The sequence below is a fragment of the Triplophysa rosa genome, linkage group LG19 (assembly GCF_024868665.1).
Source record: "Triplophysa rosa linkage group LG19, Trosa_1v2, whole genome shotgun sequence".
In the NCBI taxonomy this organism is placed as follows: Eukaryota; Metazoa; Chordata; class Actinopteri; order Cypriniformes; family Nemacheilidae; genus Triplophysa; species Triplophysa rosa.
In genome coordinates this window covers 17202397-17225717 of record NC_079908.1, presented here as the reverse complement: position 1 = coordinate 17225717, position 23321 = coordinate 17202397, and the positions used below count along the sequence as shown (strand labels likewise).

General features: G+C 38.3%; 3 protein-coding genes across 6 annotated transcripts; 1 reads left to right on the top strand and 2 right to left on the bottom strand.

Annotated features, from left to right (window-relative positions):
* Positions 1-992: 992 nt before the first annotated feature.
* Positions 993-12975, bottom strand: fam219aa (family with sequence similarity 219 member Aa). Of its 2 annotated transcripts, none has more exons than XM_057361094.1 (6): positions 12734-12975; positions 8265-8364; positions 6918-7020; positions 5866-5946; positions 3615-3690; positions 993-3442 (listed from the first exon to the last, which is right to left on the bottom strand). In XM_057361094.1, the coding sequence occupies exons 1-6, from the start codon at positions 12791-12793 to the stop codon at positions 3284-3286; spliced, it is 579 nt and encodes a 192-aa protein (XP_057217077.1). In that variant the 5' UTR covers positions 12794-12975; the 3' UTR covers positions 993-3283. The 2 variants fall into 2 exon arrangements, with proteins under 2 accessions (XP_057217077.1, XP_057217078.1); XM_057361095.1 differs by having other exon boundaries at positions 3636-3690; positions 12734-12972.
* Positions 12976-13461: 486 nt separating this feature from the next.
* Positions 13462-21639, top strand: odf2a (outer dense fiber of sperm tails 2a). 3 transcript variants are annotated; one of them, XM_057360302.1, is made up of 19 exons: positions 13462-13492; positions 14540-14659; positions 14782-14886; positions 14990-15163; positions 15316-15503; positions 15596-15728; positions 15933-16064; positions 16152-16226; positions 16311-16382; positions 16470-16586; positions 16688-16873; positions 18232-18344; positions 18492-18627; positions 18766-18876; positions 18963-19226; positions 19321-19421; positions 19518-19680; positions 19951-20076; positions 20299-21639. In XM_057360302.1, exons 2-19 carry the CDS (start codon positions 14549-14551, stop codon positions 20470-20472), a joined length of 2481 nt encoding a protein of 826 aa, XP_057216285.1. In that variant the 5' UTR covers positions 13462-13492; positions 14540-14548; the 3' UTR covers positions 20473-21639. The 3 variants fall into 3 exon arrangements, with proteins under 3 accessions (XP_057216285.1, XP_057216283.1, XP_057216284.1); XM_057360300.1 differs by lacking the exon at positions 13462-13492 and adding an exon at positions 13656-14078 and having other exon boundaries at positions 20299-21638; XM_057360301.1 differs by lacking the exon at positions 13462-13492 and adding an exon at positions 13656-14078 and having other exon boundaries at positions 18235-18344; positions 20299-21636.
* Positions 21640-21699: 60 nt separating this feature from the next.
* Positions 21700-22541, bottom strand: si:dkey-228b2.6 (uncharacterized protein LOC563918 homolog). Its single transcript, XM_057360303.1, has 3 exons — positions 22483-22541; positions 22196-22407; positions 21700-22001 (listed from the first exon to the last, which is right to left on the bottom strand). The coding sequence occupies exons 1-3, from the start codon at positions 22539-22541 to the stop codon at positions 21700-21702; spliced, it is 573 nt and encodes a 190-aa protein (XP_057216286.1).
* Positions 22542-23321: the final 780 nt, after the last annotated feature.

Sequence of the window (23321 nt, the reverse complement as noted above, 5' to 3'; positions counted from 1 at the left end):
GGCACAAAGGGGCCAGTACAAATCTTAGGGTGGCACATTTAAAAAAATGTATTATGCCTTAATCTAATGGTTAAGAGTTTTGGCATTGCCATTAATACTACTGGGATCATATAAAGTTATTACTAGTCTTACGATTTAATTTCTGATTTAATTTACTAATATTTTCAGTGTTTGATCGATACATGCTAATTCGCTAATTGTTCTATATATATTTGACTATAAAAAAATATGATAGTAATAGATGCCAAAAACTGCAAATCCTTACAATTTAAAGACCAGCTGATGGAGTAATGTATTAACCAAACATGTTATAGTGATCGATCAAAATGCGAGTATGAGCAGCAGAAAATTTCAAATCCAATGCCTTAGCGACTAGCTTAATCGCAGTTAACCAACCCGTATTAGAGTTTGATACAATAAGTTTTATCATACAATAAACCAGGTTTTACTTACTAGTTTGTGAGTTTCGTCTCCAACCCCTTTCATGCGTGCTGACTGAACAGGAGCAAACATGACGTCACGTGCGTGGTACTGCGGCTGCCGTGCGCATATTAGTCGCGGTTTCGCAGGTTAAACGAGATAGGAGGGGTTGAGAACGTATTCTACATAACACATTATAAAAGTTATTTTTTTTACATAGTGCTTCGATAATGTACATTTTAATTAATAAATATTAATACTATTATTCTAATATAAAAAAATATATATATATATTTAAAAAATCTCATTCTGGTTGGGGGCGCCAATGACTTTTTGGGGGGGCCGTGGTCCCCCTGGTCCCCCCTTGAGGGTGCCACTGTCTCTCCCACTTATCGCAACTTCCTGTTATGTCACTGACAGAATTCCAGAAGAAATATTACTGAACTCAAATGGTGTTGACAAAAAATACATTGTCAGAAATTACCTTGCAAAGGTTTCCTAGCTCATGACAAATAATTCTGAAGGACGTTTAAATGACCATTAGTGTACATGCATAAAAACTCACGACAAGAGAGAGTTGCAACTGTATATTTCATATGTATTCACAGGTAAGTTTCACTACACAGAACAGTAACATTGTTAAATACTGGCATGGAACTCTTCACATCTCTACAATCATATTTACTGACAGACGTGGAAAACATAGGAAATACAAGTAAAAACATGTCAAAACAAAAGTCTATGTTAAAAAGCCCATTTATTTCAATAAATTAAAAACATGTCACTTGTAATAAATAAAATGACCCGCTGTTTAGCTTCATTTAAGGCAAACTCTAATTCAATGTAGTAACAGAAAGTGGAGGATAATTCAAGCGATGATACACAATGGTGCTGTAATCTTCAACCAAAGCAGGGACACAGTCTTGTATTGACACCAGGAGAAGCATACACACATACACGGATGAAAAAAAATCCATCCAGTGGCACATCTACATACCATGACAGTCTATAACCCCATAAAGCGAGAGTATATGTTGCTATGCTAAAAGCTTTCTCACTTAAACATACATGACACGTGGCAACCAGGGGTTTAAATGGCAAAGGAGTGTTAAATATTCACCGATATACCAATATAGCAATAAAAATGTTTACAGTAGATGAAAAGTTAACACTGTAGTGTTCTGCATTCAGTGAAAAACAGTGTCCGTCATATACTATTCTGGTCACTGATATAGCAATGCAGGAAAACATTAAATATTAGATTTTTATTTTTTGTAACTTTTTACATTGTAATTTCCCTTCATACATTCTCCAGATGTAGTACATTGGATGAGAACTGGAGTGTTAGTAGCGTCGTGCTCAGCGTAGGGTGTGACTTCAGGATAAGGTGCTCTTGAAAGTTCACAAAATAAACAAAAGCAAAGTAAATAGGTAAGTCCTAATACAGTTGCATGACAAACAGAAGACACAAATACTGTGGAAATCTACAGTACATAAGACATGCATTAAATGACACTGTCTGACAGGATGGTATTGCACTTTAAAATGACTCCATATGGAACAAGATCATTAAAGTGTGTGTTAAACCAAATGTAACATTGATTTTGGAGGTCGTTTGAAATGTTGGCCATGTTTCCCCAATCAACCCATTTTTTTAATTAAATAAATACTGCATTTTGGCACAAATAGTGAATAGTGTTGAACAAAATCTGTAGCATTGTGTCTTCATGTTAAAGATTTTAGAAATATGTATCTGGCAACTACTTTTATGACTTCAAGTAGGCTACATCAATGCAAGCTTTTCCTTTATTCTATCCTGAAATCGTACCAAATGATTGTGTGTTTTAGATCTAGGTTCACGTATTCTTGAACTATCTGCTGATGAAACTAACAAGATTTAATACGCTTTTTCCATACAAATCCCTTAACCGGTAACTGCGTTGAGTTTGTGTGCCAGTTTTCATCATGTTCAAAATCCACAAGCACCGCTGATCAAAATTTTACGGAACAAAACTTATGTCTCTGTTAGGAGGTACATTCCATGACATTACAGCTAAACATGACTTGACAATTTCAGCAGATCGGTGGGTGTCATTTACTCATGTGCTACAAAGCTACTGATAATATATTAATACTTAAATAGGAAAATAATAAGAATAAGAATAAGAATAAGAATCTAAATGTGAAACAGATTCTCCTGGTCTCTTTACACTCCATTTCATTTGACAAAGATGACTTCTGTACTTAATATCTAAAAGTGTAAGCTAAACATAGCTGGGCATTCTAGAGCATTGATTCCCTAAGGGTCAGCAGAGAACAATATTAACTTTAATGCGGTTTAAAAATTGGTATTTCTTAAAGTGTGAAAGTGTATAGTTGCAAAATTTGGCATTTTAATAATATGAATCTATCCATCCATCTTCCAAACCAGTTTATTCTTCAGGGTCGCAGGAGGGCTAGAATCTATCCCAGCATGTTAAGCCACAGACTAATATTCATTATGCTGTTAAATGATATCCAGTAAGAACACGTTGTTGTGAAAAGGTTGGGAAACACTGTTCTAGAGAACAATATTTAGGAATCAAACATTCTGTTTTGTTCTGTTTTGAATAGCGGCATACGTTCTCCGCATTCAGGTACCTCAATGCATCTGTACACACCCTAGTCTAGCACCCTCTGGTGATGATAAAAACACTCACGTCCTACCATAGGAGGAACCAATGACGGTAACATATTTCTTGTGCATTTTCATTCAACATTCCCTATTTTAAATGAACTGAAATACACTCATTCTATCGTGTTTAATAAATTAAGTTAATCTATTATTCGGGTCGAGTTAACGGTGAGGTTAAGAGGTGGTGGGTTACTGAATTTGACAGGCTGTGGAGGAAGTGGCTTGACAGCACATGCAGGTGGGGTTGACTGATTTGGGAGGGATGAGGTCCAGATCTTCGTCATCGGGGATTTCGTCCAATCGGTATCCGTCCTTCAGCAGCTGGATGTTTAAGTCTTGGTTTATTTGCTGTGAATGAGCACATGATTTAACAACAGTGTTAGTCACCAAATATTTGATCAAAAGTCTCATTGATAGTTAGATTAGCAAAATTGTCTTTTATATATAATATAAATTGTGCACATGGTTATATAAAATTACAAAATGACAAGGGTTAAATTAGATTAAATGACACAAATACCTGGTCCCTCAGATATCTCACCTCGGCGGAAGAATATCCGGATGATGAGTATCTAGACATATCAAAGTCGTCGTCACTGAGAAAAGAAACACAAGAATGCCGTCACAGATATGCATCTTCAGCTTTATGCCTGCTAACCTGAGATGAAATTCCGCCCTAGTCATTTCGGGGAAGATAAAAATGTGAAGAACGCAAACTGATTTTGAAGAACTTTGACAGATGACTGAGCACAATTCTAACAGGTAATATCATACACAGTTTAATCAGTCGACACAATAAGATTTTATTGAGATGCACTGGAGCAAGAGAGAGAAAAAACTGTGAACGTCCATTTATCAGCAGCGATAATCCGTAACCTTCCGTCGATTCTTGCTGTAATTAAACTACAGCCGAGGTCTCCAAAGCACAATTAAGAACACACAAAGGAAGTGCGGTAGGTGCGAGAACGTTTGTAAGCATGTGAAAGACAGAGCATCCGGACATGTGACTTCAGTCAGGCGATGAGAGAAACAGAAAGAGGGACACAACGAAGAACGGGTGAGCTAAAACATGACTTAATAATAGTTCTGAGGTCACAGAGATCCAGCTGGCAGTGCTGAACGCATTGTGATAAGAGACTGGTCTGTGTGAGAGACTGGCATGCTGTGCTCGATCATCTGAGCTGTGCTGCAAAGAGGCCATTATGCTTGAAGTCATACTGCGAAACTTCTCATTACAAGAGGGTGTAGGCCACACAAATCATAGAGACGATTCGGTGCTTTGGGTTTTTCAACTTTCAGATGAAGAAAACTGCCAAAAATAAGAGTGTTAAAGGAACAGATAAAAAATGTTAAATTCGGTCATCATTATCTGACCATCAAGTTGTTCCAAATCTATGTAAATGTCTTTGTTCTGATGAACACAGAGAAAGATATTTGGAAGAATGCTTGTAAGTAACCAACCAGTTCTTGGCCACCATTGATGACAATATGTACACAGATTTGAAACAACTTCATGCTGAGTAAATGATGACACATCTTTTCGTTTATGGGTGAACTGTCCCTTTAACTGTGATTCTATCCTGAGAGCACTTCTATTTGAGCTATTTCTGAGACATATGATGGAAAACATGACATTTATTTGCTTATTGCCTAATGATTTTGATATACTATAAACACAAACATTCACAATGCAAAGCTCTCCCCACAGTCTGGTCATGAAATGTGCAAAAACTAAATTGAGAAAACTATTACAGAGAATAAAATTACACCACATACATGAAGCGTGTTAACATAATACCGCTCACAGTGAACCTGTTTCGACGAACACTTGTATCTCGGTTGTCTGACATCACACACCAAAAAATCGGTGTTCAAACGCAAACAACAAACCGCACTAATATACACTCACGGTATGCTATATAACTACCAAAAAACACACAATTCTTATCTTTACTGTATCTCCGTTAATCCAAGACAGCCAGACAGATATTTCATTGTTCAATGAATCTGTAAAATATTGTCTAGAAGGCCATAAACCTGAAGACTGTAATAATAAACAATGTGAGTTTATAAAAACTAAGCTTAAACGTGATATAAATAAATAAATAGTGCTTATAAGCAGCTGTTTAGATAATAGTCTTAGTTTAAATTAATGTAAGCTTGGACCTGGAAATGGCTTTCCTTACACAAAACGTAACATTAGCCAATCATAACAAATCACTGATTCCAAAAACTTTGATTACGTTATAAGTAGAAAAGAAAAAAAATGCTACAAACATGTAGAATATGTTATGTTGAAGTGAAACTGAGCCTTTATGATCTTGCAAAGATATTGCAAACAAATGCAATAATAGGAGAAGTGGGAGTTGTTTCTGCCTCTACACACTTTTTAAAATATTTAAAACATGATTCACTTTGATAATGTTGAAGGGTCTCCCTTAGCTCCATTAAAAACAGCGGTCACTTCATGAATATGAGTCAGGGACATGAATTTCTTCTTTATGCCCTGTCAGTTTCTCAGGTTTGAAGGGCACTGGCTCTAGACATATCGCATTGAGCTGGTATTTTATTAACTGTCAGGTCCCTCTGAGATAGAGATGGCTGGCAGAATAACAGCACAAAGCTTTCATTAAGAAGACTTATTGCAGACCACTTGTCATTTTACTCATTCTAATCCTTTCCTTGAAGTGAGCAATTCTTCAATTTTCACAATACTTTCTCTCCACTTCACAGGAAATAGTCAAGTGAGACTAATTTGAATGGTGTCATACCTGTCCGTGTCCAAGGCTACGAGCGGCTTCTCATCTGGACTTTGATCCAAGGATGAATAGCCTTTATTAGGGATGACCAACCTGCAAGGAGAGAAGAATTAACTAGAGGATGTTTCATCTGAATATAATTTAGTTATAGGTTTAGTACAAAATAGAAAATCTTTCAGGAATTAATAGAGCAATTGTTTGGCGAAATGCAAAGTAGAGTATATCAGGGAGTATGGGTTTTATTTGAACACTGCATATAGAAAAATAAAAAGCCCAGACTTAGGCATATGTGTTATTTATATGTGTCTCCTTAAATTCTTCTCAAGTTGAGCTTCATTTCACAGTCAATGCATATTACATTTGTAATACATCTTTTATATTATTTTATATAATATCATATTTTACCCTTTGAAAATGTTGTTTTGGCTTTGGCAACACTGTTTTAATGCCGATAAAAATCAATAAACATTGGCAAATATATTAATCTAACAATACTTGTAAACCTCAAAAACACATGCATTTATTTTTTTATTTTATGATTAACCTTTAATCTAGCTAATCCAAACACTTCAGAGTTTGGATTAACTAAGCATGAGACAGGCCTTTAACACAATCAAACCCATTACATTAGCCAGAGACACATCTTTTATTCACCCTCTTTGGGACAAAGACTCAAGCCTGTGAGCTGTTAATCTACAGGCCTCGAGCTGTGCTCTAAACTAGGCCTGAGGACAAGTCTAAACACTGGACTAATCCTGACAAGCACAAGGGACCAGTCTGGCCCTCACAGCATCTGATCTAACACAAATTTACATTCACAGACCGTAAAGCCTTTATGTAAACCCATCTGCTGCATTTTTGTTATTTTAGTACATTTTTTCTGATGTACTTAGAAAACCAACCATTATTAAACGGCCATACTTCTGTCTTATTCAAAATAATACAATCTATAATATATAATGCAACAATGTATGGCGTGGATATGCACAGATCTTTGGAAAAGATCTACAAGTTATTATTCAGTGGAGAATACAGTTATATCGTGCAAATGCAGTCCGTCTCACCTTGTTCTGGCCATGACATTATTTTTCTTGGGTTGCTGATTGACCGGACTACCCACGGTTCCATTCTTCCCTGAGCCCTTCCGTGCCAATTCCCTCTGTTTCTCTATCAAAGAGGAAAAAAGAGAAATGAAATCATCAGTCTGAATGATCTATTACCTATCTGAAATGAAATGCATTTTCTACTGGTGATATTACAGGATAATGAAAAACTATAAAGTACATTTTGAGATTATCTCGAGTAAAGTAAGTTGTGCTTGAAGGGCTACTGAAAGAATTCACGAGGCCTGGGACAAAATGATAAACGATGCCAAAAATGCATTTGTCGACCCTTCTCATTAGAGTAGCATTCAACGTTCCCGGTTGCACCTATGAGGGCAGCCCTGGTGCTCAGGGGTATCTAACGCAACACTGGATAGTGATATTCGGCAATGATTAAACAAGAGTCAATATCTAAAATACAGCAAGCATCAGGGATGCATACAAAGTTTAGTCATTATGTTTTGAGAACTAGCTTTCTTTAATATGATTTATTCAGAGACGTGTTTATGCTGGAGAACAGTTTCTTCGGGTGTAAAGTCTGAGCTTGACTTCTCTGCGACTTTTACACAATGCCCCGCATGTGTGTGAGTGTGTGATATCTCTGCAGTGCTGCTATAAGTAATAAGGCTGTCAGTGGGTGGATTGTAAAGTGAAGTTTAATTAACAACAGCAACTGCTGTATTTCAGGACGCCCGAACGGAACGGCTACAGCGTGAGCTGTAGACGCAGGGCAGGAGAGAGAGACAGTGGGCGAGAGAGCTGGCAAAAGAGGACTGAGAAGTGAGCAATGTTGTGTCAATGTCTTACTCTCATCCTTTGATTTTATGGTCAATAATTATTGAATGGTTGATTTTAAACATATATGTGAAAATTGTCAGGCCACACCTCCAAACATACACACGTTTACTGTATTGTATTCATTTTGGGATAGCATGACCAATGAAAAATGTATGATGATGCTGATATGAGTAATTTTATTTTACAGCAACACTATACACCAGAATATGCTGATATGTACAAAAACCCAAACCACACCCATTTTTAAAAAAAAGGGCCCCTCCTCTTTCTCCATGTTTGATAAACAGAATTGGAAAATCTGTTGAGGTTGACATTTTAATTTCATCACAACGGTATATACTCATACTGCCCGGCCATGGACTTCACTCCATTTTTATATTTATACACAACATTCTTTTAAGAAATAACAAACTCCATAATTTTGTCTGAAAGGTAGTAGCAACATACAGCTTTGTAAATTCTTATCTAAAACCAAATTACTCTCTGGTAAAGATGTTTTGAAAACCTCACCTATCTTGACTTGTAGTGGGGAGGGTTTGTAGTTGATGGCGACTGACTCTGGTTCCCTCGTGCTCGAGTCGGCCTCCAAAGTGGTTGTTGCTGCGGAGTCCTGGAGGAAGAAACAGTCATCAAGGTTGGAAAGAAGACATTTAGAGTGCATAAAACCCTCCTAAATCACAAATACTGTATTGAGGAAGGGCTCTCGCTAGCACAAACCCCATCATTTCCCATCATGCTCAGCGTGCTGGTGAAAATCAAACAGCAAGTATTAGACTGGTTGTGAATAATGTCATCTCTCGAGGCAGGGCGAGTGTTGAGTGGGTGGAATCTGTTGGGTGTTAATAACAGGAGTCAGCACAATGTCGCCGCGCTGTCGCTGGAACGGGTCATTTTAATACATCTCTCTCGAACCATCTCAGATTTGCTTTCACAGCTGTGCTTGGAAGACTTATTGATTCCAGGAACTAAAAGAGATGCAGGGCCCTTGCAGTCAGATACTTCCTCCACTGTACTTTACCAGTCTGCTATCAATAAACCAAGAGATGGGATGTTTTTATACCTGGCACTTTTATCCAGAAACAAACAAAGAAATAAATAAATCATGTACAGATAGGTTGATAAAGTCACTGCAGCCAGCCACTACTTCTTGCAAAGCTGCCTCACGTGACATCAAGCTTGTTTTGCTGCTGGTGTTTTCTACAGGGTCTCCGGGCGCTCTGTGACATCACTGAGGTTTGGAAGAGGAAGAACAGTGGGAGCTTGTTGGAAGAATGAGGAGAGCACGCCCAGCCTTCCTCTGCCAACAGAGGGTCTATTATGACCTAAAAAAGCCGGCCTTCATTGGAAAGAGCCCAAGTAGCAATTAGAGATTCTTATCTGTCGTCATTGAGAGCCACCAGAGCCATGGTTAGAGTAATATAGAGTTATATTTCTGCTGTTGTTCTATATAATTAAAACTAACCAACTATTCGGTTGTTGGATAACGAATGAACCCTAGGGCTGTACAATACTGAAGAAAGATGCAATAACTTGCTAAATAATACAATATGATATTACTTAAAATTTAAAAATCTATTTACATTATAGAAAAAAATATTCTAAAACTACAAAATACATCAATTTTCCCAATTCTTACTGGGGAAGAAAAGCATCACCTGTCTCAACCTAAAACATTGTCTATACATATTTTTTTAAGAACTTAATTCAGTTATTGCAAATCAATGCAATACACACATTTTTGAAGGCCGTTAATTTACATAAGCTAAATAATAAACTATAAACTACAATAAACGAAATGTCACCAACACGATTATTACCTCCATTAACTTATGTTAGCAAAACCTTCAATGGTTTCAGGGAATATAGGATGCACCGATATGTAAATTTTGGCCAATAACCGATAATTATTTAACACTGGAAGCCCATAATCGATACATTGGCAGATATACAGTATCTAAATATTAATATAACATCTTCTGAGACTGAAACAAAAGGCAAAAAGTGGACAGCTGCTTTTATTTGAAAACATTCACTGCAGAAAACAAGGTAACCATTAGTTCTCTTTTTCCCAGAAAATCATGTACCAAGCCTACTCTACACTAATTAAAGATTCTTTAACTTTTAAACTTTTCTGGTATGTTTATTTAATAAACAAATTATAGATGTTCTTCCAGAGCAACCCAGAAAAGTGTTTTTAATAGCCACATGTCTAACAGGTCTCAAGACAGAAAGCATACAGACAGAAATCGGCTTTAAAAAAATATGCTTTTGTTCCTAGAATTCGCACATTCATAAATATCTACATACTGTACCTACATTAACAATGTTTTGCTAATAAGTAAGTGAATGATCATGACAGAACGACAGTATTGTACTGGGTTCTAACTGTGAGCAGCGTGCAGCTGAAGTGGTTTAACGAAAGAAAATGATTCATAATTTATCGGCCTAAATTTTATTATTTTTATTATGACCGATAATTTATAGTGCATCCCTAGAATATACAGAAAAGAATTGCTTCACAAAGTAGTTCACTTGAGGAAAACACAAGCATGGTAGCATCGGAAAAAGAAAGAAAGAGGGAAACAGACTTGTTGGTAAAGCAAACCTTATTGCCCGCTGGCTCAGTCCTGGGATAGTGCCAGCTGTAGGCCTGGCAGGGTTCTCACAAAGCCTTTAGGCCGAGCACCAGCTAAAGAGCGCAGGGGGGATTGTGGGTAATAGCCCAGCGTGATACCCTCAAGATCCCAAACACCAAATCATATGCCAGGCGTAAGAACATTGTCATTCATCTCGTGCGAAGCATAGCCTGTTTAATTTTTTTCTTTGAAGCATCTGGAATTTTACGATTCAAAGCTACAAGGTTCAACATACATCAAAAATAAAACACTGTCTTTCTACTTTTTGGTCAACTAAGCATCCCAGGCAGCCTTTGTTTGACAAGGCAATACACATTTCGGGCCGAAAACACAAAGCACAGCATCAAAGTCATGCATATTCCACCAGCTACGTGTACAACAGGCCGTGAAATGTATTCAACGCCTCACAAAGAAAACCATGCGGAGTGAAGCCTCAAAGCTCTACTGAGCCCAATCCATCGCGGCTTAAACTGATTTAGTATGTTGTCACGAGATCCAAGATTACAGTGATCAGAAATCTATGGGAACTGTCAATAACTGGGACACATAAAAGCAAGTCTACATTGATTTAGCCTTCGCAAGGCACACAAATCCATAGCAACAAACCAAGAGATCAGATCAAATCTAGATCTGTACTACAAAGAATCACTAGAGTGTTGGTAGTCATACTGTAAACCTGCAGGTCTTGCGATAAATAAATCTTTCACAAGGACTAGCATTGGTTAAAGGCCTATTTCTCTTCAAGGACCTAAAAATGGATGTCAAAGAGGTCAACATTTAATACCAGACATAGATTAAGATTTCCACATGTGACCCTGTGATCTCCACGACAACTGACTGCTTTCCAACTGTCATGTCAATGCGGCATTTTTGTAATGTAGGTTAGGAGATGAAGACTGATAAATGGGTTGCTGACACAGCTGAACCGATAAAAAGGATTGGTGAGATTATCTGACAGGCTGCACTTTGGACCAATCACAGCAAAGCAGGATCCATAAGGTGGCGACTAACAAGTTGCTCGGGGTCACAAAAAGAAAAAGACAGTGTAAAATAGGTTAAGAATTTGACCAAAATTCTTATCAACCAATCATTTCGCTCTGATTTTAGGGGTAGGTATTGGTTAGGTCTATATGTTTGCCTGACAGTCATATTGTTCCACAGCAACAAAAGATGCTGATCCGGCAAAATGTCTTATTTGGCAAAAAATAGCATGCTGAAATTAAAATCTGTCCCTCTTGTTTTTAACTCGACCATGTGGCCTAATAGAAAAGCCTTTATTCATCCACGCCTCTAAATATAGGTGAGAAAAACAATCCTCGTGTTGGTTACAATACAGCACAGGCCAATAACTGGTAAAAATGAGCAGGTCCGAAAAGCAGGTGCCAGGTTGTTATAAGCCTATTTTCTTTCCTTTTCTGCCCACAGAAGAATTCATCAGCATGAGAAAGCACAGTGTGTTGTATGGAGGAACAGCTGGGTCTTCGGCTCTCTGGGGCGCCGTGAAAAAAGGTAACGACAATATCAGGTCAGGCTATATCTCACCAACCTAGCACATTCTAATTTGTGCATTTGACCCAGCCCTTCTAACTGAATGCAAACACGCTTAGTTTTGCTTTGCAGGACATTAGTGTGTCTGCCACAAGCTTTCAAGCAAATGAACGTCTGAAGAAATTCAAGATGTACGTGTCTGCTTCTACAAACCAGATCAGATTAATGTTACTCAAGTCTTTATACTGTTTTACTTTATGTAACGTTAAAACATTTGATGGATGACAGTGTGACAGCTAAACGTGCACGTTGACTTTGGAAATCCTTACGTGAATGAGGAACTGTTATTGTTTCGTCATGGAACGTCTAGACGTCCCAATATAAACTGTTTAAAATTCAATTTCCACTGATACACATAGAAATACATAATGATGGAAAACGACGATTCATCATGACAAAAATAGGTATGCATGTCAGTAAACAACATTAAATATAACTTATGTTCCGATATTTTATTTAGCCTCAATAATGTTAAGAATAACTGGGCCAGCCTGGACTCGCATATTTGTTTAGGAATATATTAAGTATAACTAAGTGTAAGAGCATACAAGGGCTGAAAAGTACCATAGTATTTTTAATTATATGACAGCTGCATCGGTCAGCAAACAAACTACACTGAAAGTAAATTTGCGTTTTATTAAACAGCATTACAGAATTGATTCCTTCAAGCTTTAATTCCTTTCCTTATGTGGCTTTATTAATCTCCACTCAAATACAGAACTGCTGTTGTCATTCACTCCTAGCAATGGTTATTTCCCACGACGTGTAATGTACACAGCGTTATTCTCCACTTACCAGCAGCTTCGTCTCTGGATTAACCGGAGGCACTTGAAATCTGTCGACTTCCTCCATCATGTTGGTAAAAGGTCAGCCTGTTACAGTGTAGCACAGATACCTGAAACAATATCCAAACAGAAACGAGCATTTATTCAGTGTCTGGATCTGTTGAAAGATGCCCAGGTCTTCAGCATCATCTCGAGTTGTTTTCCGCTATCTGGCTGTTACCAGTCAGGGGTGACTCAACAGCAACATCCGACTTCCGGGTCCGGAACCCCTCCCATACTGACGAGTTGATGAATAATTAATGACGATAAAGTTCGATCGTAGCACTAATATTTATAGCACTCTTAATGTTATTGTTATTTGTGTATGAAGCGTTTTAAAATAGGACCGAACAAGAACAGCAACAACAGTACAATAGTGATATTATTGCAACGTATTTTACTACCACTTGCTGTTTTTGCTGCTGCGACCTAATCCAGAATTTCGTAAAATACTTTGAAACAAAGAAAAAATGTCTTATATATTCATAAATTATGTTTATTACTGCACTTCTAAATGTCTTGTTAAATAATTGGATTTTACGTTCTTAAAACTGGCAAGAGATGTATCTGTTATCGCCCTCTTGTGGTTCTATTTTTTCGGGATTCCTTATTGCCCAAAGGCAAAACCATCTTAATCTTTGAACGACTTTTATTTTGAAACACCAAAGTTCATACTGGTTCGTTTATACAGTTTATGGTTCATACATGCCTCCTTCATACGTCTCTGCAGGTATTTTTGTTCAGCGTTTTGTTTGCTCATATTGTACAAAGCATTGAAGGATGTTACAAGAATTTGAACAATGCCGTGGCAGAAACGAAATGTAAAACAATGCGGCAAAATATACTTTTATTATGAAAGGCAAGCTCTTCACAGCTACCAGGCAACACTCGGATATGGTTTTGAAATTTTCAAAGTAACAGATGCATTTCAAGCGTTTGCTTATAGTTGATTGCGTGTTGTATACATGATCACGGGAATGTCGTTAAACTGTGCAATAATAAGCCTCGCTGGCGTCCTAGACAACATGCAGCTTGAGCTTGGATCTGTGTTAGGCTTCGTTTCTAGAGACACCGTTGCTAAGCATACCATAACCATAGAGCGCTGACCGAGCTCAGCCGCTTTCGTCCAATTACGAACAAGCGCCCGTTACGAACATTTTAAATCTGCCAATCAAATGAACGAACGATTATGCCCACTGGAAAGCAGTGTTTTGAAGACTCCGGAGTGAGAAGAAAACAGAAGTAGCTCGCAACTATAATTTATGTAACGTTACAGTTTTACCATATCGACGTTTGAATGTTTGTAATCTCTCATGGTAAGATCATTTACAAATAAATATTGTTTATTTTCCAGCCTAACTATTTAAAAAGCGAATTCTAAGACATCTTGAGACGTATTGTTCGTGTTTTATTGACAATTCTCCTGGTTAACTTCTTATTTTACTCGTGATCTCTTATTTATATTATTCGCCTTTGTGATTCTGTGCTGTAAACGCTAGTTTCGGGTTCCTCATCGGTTAAATTGCCTGTTAGCTTCCAGCTCACTGTCAGATGATTTACTTATGATAGACTTCAGTACTGTCCCTTCTGAAACATGACCTGAAACGTGAAGATGTGTGACCAGTAAAGTGATACTTCTGCCATGTGTTTGCTGATCTATAAACAAGGACTTATTTTACAGTCTTTGAACAAGTAGCTGGTATGAAATTGTGACTGTAAAAAAATATTTTTATGTACAGCTGATGTCTGATCAGATGTCTGATTCTGTGTTTTGCAGAGAAGATCAATGAGAACACGCTCTTCCTCCCCACCACTGCACGTGCACGTGAACGAGAGCACACCTGTGCACGTGCACGTGAAGAAGACCACGAAGAGCAGCCCTACCAAGACACCCCAGGTATAACACACTCTTTCCTCCTCAAAGTACCCAATCACATAAAACATGGAAATGTTTTAGAAAATAAATCCAATATATATGTTGAATAAGATTTATCATTCGCTGTGTCTTTTATGCTCCAGGTTAAGCCTAAAAGTGGTTTGCGTCCTACTGCTAAAGTGAAGACAAGGGTGCCATGGATCCCACCTGGCAAAGCCTCCACCCGGGAGACCTCGTATAAGTGGGAGGTCAGTTAAACAGAAACACAAAATGCATATTAATTTCAAATACTTCTGTGTATGAGCAAGAAAAGGAAGAACTGTTTTTACAATGTTTATATGTGTGTTTTAGGGACATTCTCATCGTCTGGAGATAACGCCTCTTTCAGAACCCGAACGCTCTCAGTCACCTCTCCGTATAGAAGATCTCTCTACTGATGAAGAAGATGCCCTGCACGGACGCATCAACCAGTATGAGAAGAAGATAGACAGCCTGATGACAGAAGTCAGCTCTCTGAAAAATGAGGTGAGAAGTTATGTAAAAAATCTCTCTGAAGGTATAAAATAATTTCAAGTCGCCAGCATCTGAATGGTTTGTTAAGAATTGGCCATTACTGAAAGTTAGTGTAGATGTGATCAACCAAATACGAAATCTGAAGGTGAGGTTTGTGTTTGCAGGTTGAGCTCCATAAGAAGGAGCAACTGATAGAGCGTCAGTCGGAGAGGTTGAGCGCATCACAGCGTGTCATCGCCGAGCAGGAGGAGGAGCTTGCTGAGGTCGCCAGAGAGCTGGAGGCCACAGAGGAGGAGAACTCCCGCCTGCGAGAGTCCATGGAGAAGATGATGGTAGAAAGTGATTTCGGCAGGTACGATGACAACGTTGCCGTAAATAACCCTTGATTATTTTAATACGTATGCTTTGAAATGTAAATTATTAAATCCATTTATTCTTGTCTAGATTAGAGAGAAGTAGTCAGCAGTTAGACAAAGATGCTCTACTCAGGAAATTACTGGAAGCCGAGATGGACGGCAATGCAGCTGCCAAGCAGGTGTCAGCCCTCCGTGAAACAGTGAGCCAGATGTCCAGGAGTGTGAGTGTGAACTCAAACCGGTTTTAAAAGGATACTTCACCCAGAAATGAACATTTTCTTACTTTGTTGGTTCAAACATGACTTTTCTTCCATAGAGCACCAAAGGAAACATTTTAATATTCCCCTAATTGCCCCTTATTTAATTATAATCTTTGCTGCAAAAAGAACAAAATTCTATTTTTTACATTTTATGTACCTGCACAGGAGAAAAGGTTATCAGGATCTGACACATCACACATGGCCAGACAGAAGGAACTCTTATTGCAAAAGCTGGAGACATTTGAGGGCACCAACAGAGCCCTCAGAAATCTTCTGAGAGAACAGCACAATCGAGAGGTACTGCCATGCTGCCAACAAATAAATTAAAAGAAAAGACGTTTACGTTGTACTGACATCGACAGAGTTACTTTTTTTGTTTTACAGATGGATTCTCTAAGACTATTGGAGCAGAAGGATGCTCTTCTAAAAAGGCTTACTGATGTAGAAGCAGAAAATTCGGTTGGTCTTGTCTTGATCATCAAAACCTACCAAAGCCATTATTTTTCCCTCTTTTTTAACCCAGCTCTGTTTTCTTTCCTAAAGCGTATTCTTGTGACGCTTCAGGACAAAGACATTGAGGTTAATCAACTCTCTTCCATGTTAGATAATGAAAAGGTAAACTGTAAATGTTTTTTAGCAAATTTTTATCTTACCCTGTCATTTATTGTGAGCTTTTAATGGTATCATTTCCTCCTGTAACAGGAGAACTCAAGGACCACCAGTGAACTCTCAAAAGTCTTGGAGGCCACCCGAGCTCATCTGCAGGGTCAGCTACGCAATAAGGAGTCGGAGAATAGCCGTCTAAACGTTCAGATCAGGGTAATGCACTTCAATCGTACTCAACCAACCAATAGTGTTTATTATAGTGTTGATTCCAAGTTGTGACTTAAGGTGACATAGTCTTGTTCGTTTCGGTTCAGAATCTGGAGCGAACTGTCAGCCAGCAGAAGGGAGAGATTGATCACCTGCAGGAGCAGTTACAAGAGCGCAGGCAGCGGGCAGAGGCTGATAAGGAGGCATTGAAGAAAGCCACGCGCGCACAGAAACAAAGGGCACAGCGTAGTGAAGATACTGTCGGACAGCTCAGTGCTCAGCTCATGGAGATAGTGAGTAGAATGACTCTGGGATGAGTTCAATGTCTCTTTGGTGTGTCTGTTTTAGGAAAAAAGTGTGTGAAACCGTTGTTGATGCAACAAACGTTGAAATGCTCAGAATGTTACATGCTTAAAGGAACAGATCACCCAAAAATATAAAATTCTGTCACCATTTACTCACCCTCAAGTTGTTCCAAACCAAACATTGGATGTTTTTTCTTCTGTTGAACACAAAATGAGATATTTTGAAGAATGCAGGAAACCGAACAGTTCTGGGGCACCTTTGACTACCATTTTAAAGATCGGGTAACATACTATTTCATACATTCTGACTTCTTTACACTGTTAAACGTGCTGGCTTCTCATGCTTAACATGGTCAACTTGTTAAAGAACGAGTTGGACGTATGACGTTGTATTTCTGTGCTTGAAACACTCCCCCAGCACTCCAACTTGTTTCGGTCTGGATCCCTGTTTCGTAAAAGGGATCCTATTCCTTTTATTGGGCAATTCTCCCGGAAAAGCATGCCCAAGGCGAAAGAAATAGCCCGCCAACCGACGAGAGATAGTAAGACCCAGGCGCTGTGGGCCTGCAGCTCGTTACTCTTGCGATGTTGAGAGAAGTTGAGGTGTTTGTGTTTGTTCACGGCATTTCAGTGATGGATGTTATATAAACGGTGGATATAACGCTGGATGTGGAGATCGTTTGAAACTGATAAATGGTGTGGTCCCAGTGCTAAAAGATGCCAGACATGAACTGCACGCGGTAAATCAAACTAAGTCATATGCCTGCGTTTTTGGCAATCGGCGCGTATGTCCATAATTTTAAATTTCACGAAAGGATTAATGCGATGTATAGGCTATTGTTTGCTCGTGCTGTAGTTCCGTCCCCCCTGCCTGCCTCCAGCAGCTCATCTTTTTCCTGAAATAATCGAACAGCTGTATCCCTCTTTTATAAATATGATCAAACTAAGTACTCTTCGAAGATACGATGTATGCAATACTACTGTATAGGTACTCAAGATTAATATGAGTTTGGCAAAAACTGCGTGTGTTACCCGATCTTTTCCTACTATGGTAGTCAATGATGCTCCAGAACTGAAAATTGCTAAATTTGTACAGCAGAACAAAGAAATTTATACAGGTTTGGAACAACTTGAGGGTGAGTAAATGATGACAGAATTTTCATTTATGGGTGAACAAACCATTGTATTGTAGGATGCAGTAATCATTGCACTCTGCTTGCATGGTAGTTCATTCAAGGTGTTCCCACATACAGAAATTTGTCATGCTGTGCATAGTAAAAATAGTTCTTCTTTGGGGGATTAAATAAATAATATACTGTATATTACCATTTATCCAATCATCTGAGCAGGAGGCTCAGTTGGCAGATGCTGTATCGGCCACAGAGAACTGGAGCAGTCGACATGCAAAAGAAATGAAGGATAAGGCACAGCTAGAGATGGAGATCACGTTGCTGAATAGGTTTGTCACTGAAACTCTCCACACCATAGAAAACAACCCATATTTTGTATGTTTGTGCAAAATATAATTCAGAATAAATGGAAACCTCGGAAGACTTTCTTCCAGAAATCCAAGCAAAAAGTTTTAGACCTTTGTGTTTTCTCATAGTCGTATCACAGACCTGACAGATCAGTTGCAGGAACAGGAAGAGAAAGCCCGGTCTGAGAGAGACGGACTGTTAAATCGCCTTCATGAGCTAACTACAGATAGCTCTACTGTACGCTTGGGGAACCAAAGCCTTAAGGTTTGTCCTTCTGCACCTCTCATGACCAGATTTCTGTGTGATGTCCAGTTTCATTTTTACCCACATTCCCTCAGTGGCCCTCTTACTGACTGGACAAAATGCTTTTGTATGATTGGTGTCATCTGAATTTATGTGCAGGCCACTTTGTCTGCCTTGGAGGAGAAGCTGACCCTGTCGCAGTCTGAAGTCCAGCAGATCAAAGTTTCAGTGAAGCAGTATGAGAGCTTGGTCGACAGTTATAAAATCCAGGTATGATCGTCAAACACACAATGTCTTTTTTTGTGCCCATGTTTGTTAGAGTTTGTCAACTCTGGCCTCTTTCTTCGAGACTATAGATGCAGAAGACCCGTGCTGAGGCGGACGAGTACTGTGCACGACTGCAAGTGACTGACCGTGAAGCCCAAATGGTAAGAGAGGAGCTGGATCAGGAGATCCAGCAGGTCAGAAAGCAGCTCCTCGGTCGTCTGGCGGAGCTCGAGCCGCTTCCTGAAGCTCTGAGATGCACAGAACTCCAGTTGCAAGAAGCTCACGAGAAAGAACATTCTCAGGAGAGGAGATGCACCGAGCTCAGCACAGCTCTCGCAGAGCTGTGCATTAAAGTATGTGTATTTGTATTTCCACAGGAAAAAATGTTAAAAGAGTTTTTAAAATAGAGTAACACAGATTTGTATGTGTCTTGCTTGACTGATTTAGGTGGACCAGCAGGGAAGTCAGGCAGAGATGGTGAAACACAAAAACATGGTGCTACTGGAGGAAAACAAGCAGCTTCAACACAAAGCAGATGCCGTTGAACGGTCTGTGACTCCATCTTTCTGTCCCATCATCGGTTTCTATTTATTTTCATGTCAGATTGTCGCTCATTCACTCAAAATGCTCCTTGTTGCCAACAGGAAGTTGGAAGAAGCTACCTCCCAAAACCGAGACCTCTTGCAGGTGATCGCCAAACGAGAAGAGACTATTCACAGCAACCAGGTGCGTCTGGAGGAAAAATCTCGAGAGTGCAGTATTCTGACGCGGCAGCTGGAAGAGGCGCTCGAAGACGCTCGCCGTCAGGTCAGGCTTGAAGTGATTAAAGGGATTGTTCACCCAAAAACAGTTTATTCATCCTCGTGTCATTCTTTTTTTCTGTTATAACACAAAAGGAGATATTTTGAGAAATGTCACTGGTTTTGTATCCATACAATGGAAGTCAATGGGGGCCAATGTTAAATGGTTACAATCGTTCTTTATAATATCTTGTGTTCTCCAGAAATCATACAGGTTTGGAATGACATAAGGGTAAATAAATGACAAAAGAATTAATGATTCACTGTTGATTGGCAGGTCACACAGACCAGGGAGCGGGCGGCATCAAAAGAACGTGCAACTCAGTCCAAAGTTGTTGATCTGGAAACACAACTGAGCAGAACCACATCTGAGCTGAACCAGTTACGACGAGCCAAAGAGGAGGTCAGTGAGTTAAAAATCCTGCTATATTTTTAACTGGTTATATGTTATACACATACAGAGTCTTTGAGATCCCTGTGCTGTTTTGATCCACTCCATCTGTATCTATACGTCCTACTTTCGGACAACCCTTTAACTTTCAAGAGGCAATTTTGTAAATATGTGCACATATCACTGCTCTATTAATATCAGAAACATCTATGTACTGCTATGTCTTTCTCTCAGGCGGAACGGAGGTACCAAAGCCGTTTACAAGATGTCAAGGACAGACTGGAGCAGTCTGACAGCACAAACCGTAGCCTCCAGAACTATGTCCAGTTCCTCAAATCTTCCTACGCCAATGTGTTTGGAGATACTGCGCTCACTGGGTCCTCATTCCACACGCCTTCACCAATCTGAGAGCTCTTTCAGGTTTTTTTAAAGACTTCCTTTAGGAGCAAGGCCTCTTGCAATGCTTTACAATATATTTAAATATTTTACTATAAACTTCTACAAATGGTTATTCTGCTTGTTACTGGTTAAGAAGACCAAATGGTGATTTGTATTTCCTTAGCATTATGTGTCCATGCTAGAATGAAGAATCTGGTTTCATACATTCAAATTATTTTGTTTGACCCTGTCTCATGATGGTTATTTTGCAAAAAATAGTTTTAAGCTGTCCTTTTATTGCAATAAGTCTGTAACAACCTATACTGAAATTATTTCTTACACTTTCCTGCACATAGTAATATGGTTATTACAGTAATCCATTGTTATGGATTTATTTTTTCTGATTTTTTGCATCGGTTATCTGGTTATAAAAAATTACAATATGCTTTAGTATAGTATCTAGTTAGATTTGACACACAAAAAACTTTTTTTTTTAAAGTAAAATCAGTGCATCATCTGACATCTGTGTAATCTAAAAGTATCACAGTAAAACTTTTTATTCATAAATCTTCCCTTGTATTCCTAAAATTGTAAACATCCTGACATTTGCAAATAATTATTTGCTTAGTACTTATATTTCTAAATACAAAATAAGTATAAACTCTCAGGCTTTTTTTCAGTTATAGCAAGTGTAGCAGGCCTATTATGTGATAAAATTATAAAATGTCTTTATTCACCATTTCTCAATGCGGCGAAAATTATTTGCTTCAGTGAGACTAAGTTCAGTAACTTTATACATTATTTTGATGGGTGCTATCAATGTTTTACATTATTGTAATTACAACCATCCATTTTTTAAAGGAGTTGTGTTTTGTCTGAAGTCAGACTTGCACTTTTGTTGTCTTTTGTATTATTTATATGATGTCAGTCGAAATAAACAGCAATTGTTGTTAGTGCTTATGAAATGCAACATGTATTTTTTAATTGTTGAATTATTGTTGTTGTTTACATATCATGTTTGTAAAAGTACTAAAGCGCCTCCTAAAAAATGATATTTGCTTCATTTTGTATTGAAAAGTGTGTTGACATCATTTACACAGTGAAACTTACAGTGACTGTAGAACCATGTGTTCTTATATAAATACTGTAACCCAATCTCAAAATGTAACATTGTACTATATTGCATCTTTACACATAAAAACAGCAAGCTTGTGTTCCTATAAACATAATGGCCAATGCCATTTATTTTATTCCAAATTAGTATTTTTTTGGTGTTGAGGTTTTTCTTGTTGTAGGTATTATCCCTCTTTGTTTCATGGCTCTAATGGCACTCTGCAGAACTATGGCTCTCTTTTGCCATTTTGCTGTTTTTCGTGACTCTTCTGCTAGATTCTTTTTGTATTCTTTTATTTGAAGCTGGGCAGCAGCTAATTTCAGTTGGTAAACTTTCTCTGTAGCCTGTAGACGTTTATAACAGCCACAACATGACGAGTCGGTTGATTTATGTTCTCCTTGGTCTTGAGGGATGTTTTCAGTGTTTAGATTCTGTTTCAAAGAAAATAAAAAATATCAAAAATTATATTGTTTTATAATAAACTATAACTACATTTATGCAAACAATTTAATAATGTACATGTGTTGTAATATATATTTATATATAAATGTAGGAAAACGCTATTTAAATCTTTGATCAAAGAAATTAGGCTAATATAAAAGCATTTTTCCAAAGATAAATCTCGTCATAACCCATCCATTACAGAAGTGTAAATAAAAAAACGTATCATGCACTGTGTAAAATCAAATATAGTCGGAATAGCGTTTGGGTGTAAATGTGCTGATCCAGATTCAAAGCAATCCGGAGTGAAGTGAGCGGAGCACAGAGATGCAGATTCAGATGGAGTCCATTCAGCGTCTCTTCTCATATTTACCGTCCAACGGCGACGATTTTCTTCTTCTAGTGTAAATCTGAGAAAACGGGATAGTCAATAAGAGCACAGTTTCGTTGTAGGCCTACAGGAAAGGCGACAAAATAAATGCTACCTGTGGAAGGAGATAGCATCGCCATTCCCGTCATATCCGCAGAAATCACACGCTTGCATCGTTAGCTCAGACGTCAACCGAAGTTCAGACACTACAGTAATAAGAGTGCTTGAGAAAATAAGAGCTTTATATGCAACTTGGAGTGGTGGTACTGGTCCTCCTGGTGCTAATGGTCGATTTGCACATCACCTGAGAATCGAGGCGTTTGAGTGGGCGCGATAGACATAATGCGATAGAAATTTACATAATGGTCGTAGGATGGGGATTTATCTCTGAGCATTTAGGGTCCATAACCCCTTGCTGGAAACAAGCACAAACAGATCAACAAATAAATAAAAAAGAACAATACTTTATGCAAAACTAAATACACTATTGCATACTATTTGCAAAGACAGACTATTCATATAACAATCTAGAGATTTGACTAGGCCTACATGTAGCCTAAAAAAATATGGTATTTTAATAATACGAAATGTTTAATCAAATGCATGGTATGACTCCTCTAAGGTTTTAAGGATTTTGTCGATACTGCAGAACTGACTCGAAACTGGACTCTTTATTTACAGACATCCTCCTCAGACATGAGACAGCAAAAGCCCCAGACTTTAGAACTGCAACCAGATTTATTAACACAGCATTTCCCGGGCGCAGTTACGGCCAGAATGTAAAAGGGATGCAGATTCAAATCTGTAAACTTCTAATTTAATTATCTAATTTACATGCAGGAAATTCACCAAATTATGTTGATTAAATTAGCAAACGACCTTAAGTTTAATTCCGTGTAAAAATTTAGACAATATATTCTGACTCCGTATTTAAAACATAGAAAAGAAACAATG

Bases quoted from the DNA above. Each gene is read 5' to 3' on its own strand.
- fam219aa (XM_057361094.1), bottom strand. From the start codon at position 12,793: ATGATGGAGGAAGTCGACAGATTTCAAGTGCCTCCGGTTAATCCAGAG. The intron at 5,947-6,917 runs GTGAGACGGACT...CTCTCCTTGCAG, and splicing joins AATGTCATGGCCAGAACAAG to GTTGGTCATCCCTAATAAAG. The intron at 3,691-5,865 runs GTATGACACCAT...TTCTTTTCTCAG, and splicing joins GTAGCCTTGGACACGGACAG to TGACGACGACTTTGATATGT.
- odf2a (XM_057360300.1), top strand. The intron at 18,345-18,491 runs GTTTGTCACTGA...GTTTTCTCATAG, and splicing joins GAGATCACGTTGCTGAATAG to TCGTATCACAGACCTGACAG. The intron at 19,422-19,517 runs GTCTGTGACTCC...TGTTGCCAACAG, and splicing joins AAAGCAGATGCCGTTGAACG to GAAGTTGGAAGAAGCTACCT.
- si:dkey-228b2.6 (XM_057360303.1), bottom strand. From the start codon at position 22,541: ATGCAAGCGTGTGATTTCTGCGGATATGACGGGAATGGCGATGCTATC. The intron at 22,408-22,482 runs GTAGCATTTATT...CCGTTTTCTCAG, and splicing joins GATGCTATCTCCTTCCACAG to ATTTACACTAGAAGAAGAAA. The intron at 22,002-22,195 runs TGGATGGGTTAT...GATATTTTTTAT, and splicing joins TTTTATTTACACTTCTGTAA to TTTCTTTGAAACAGAATCTA.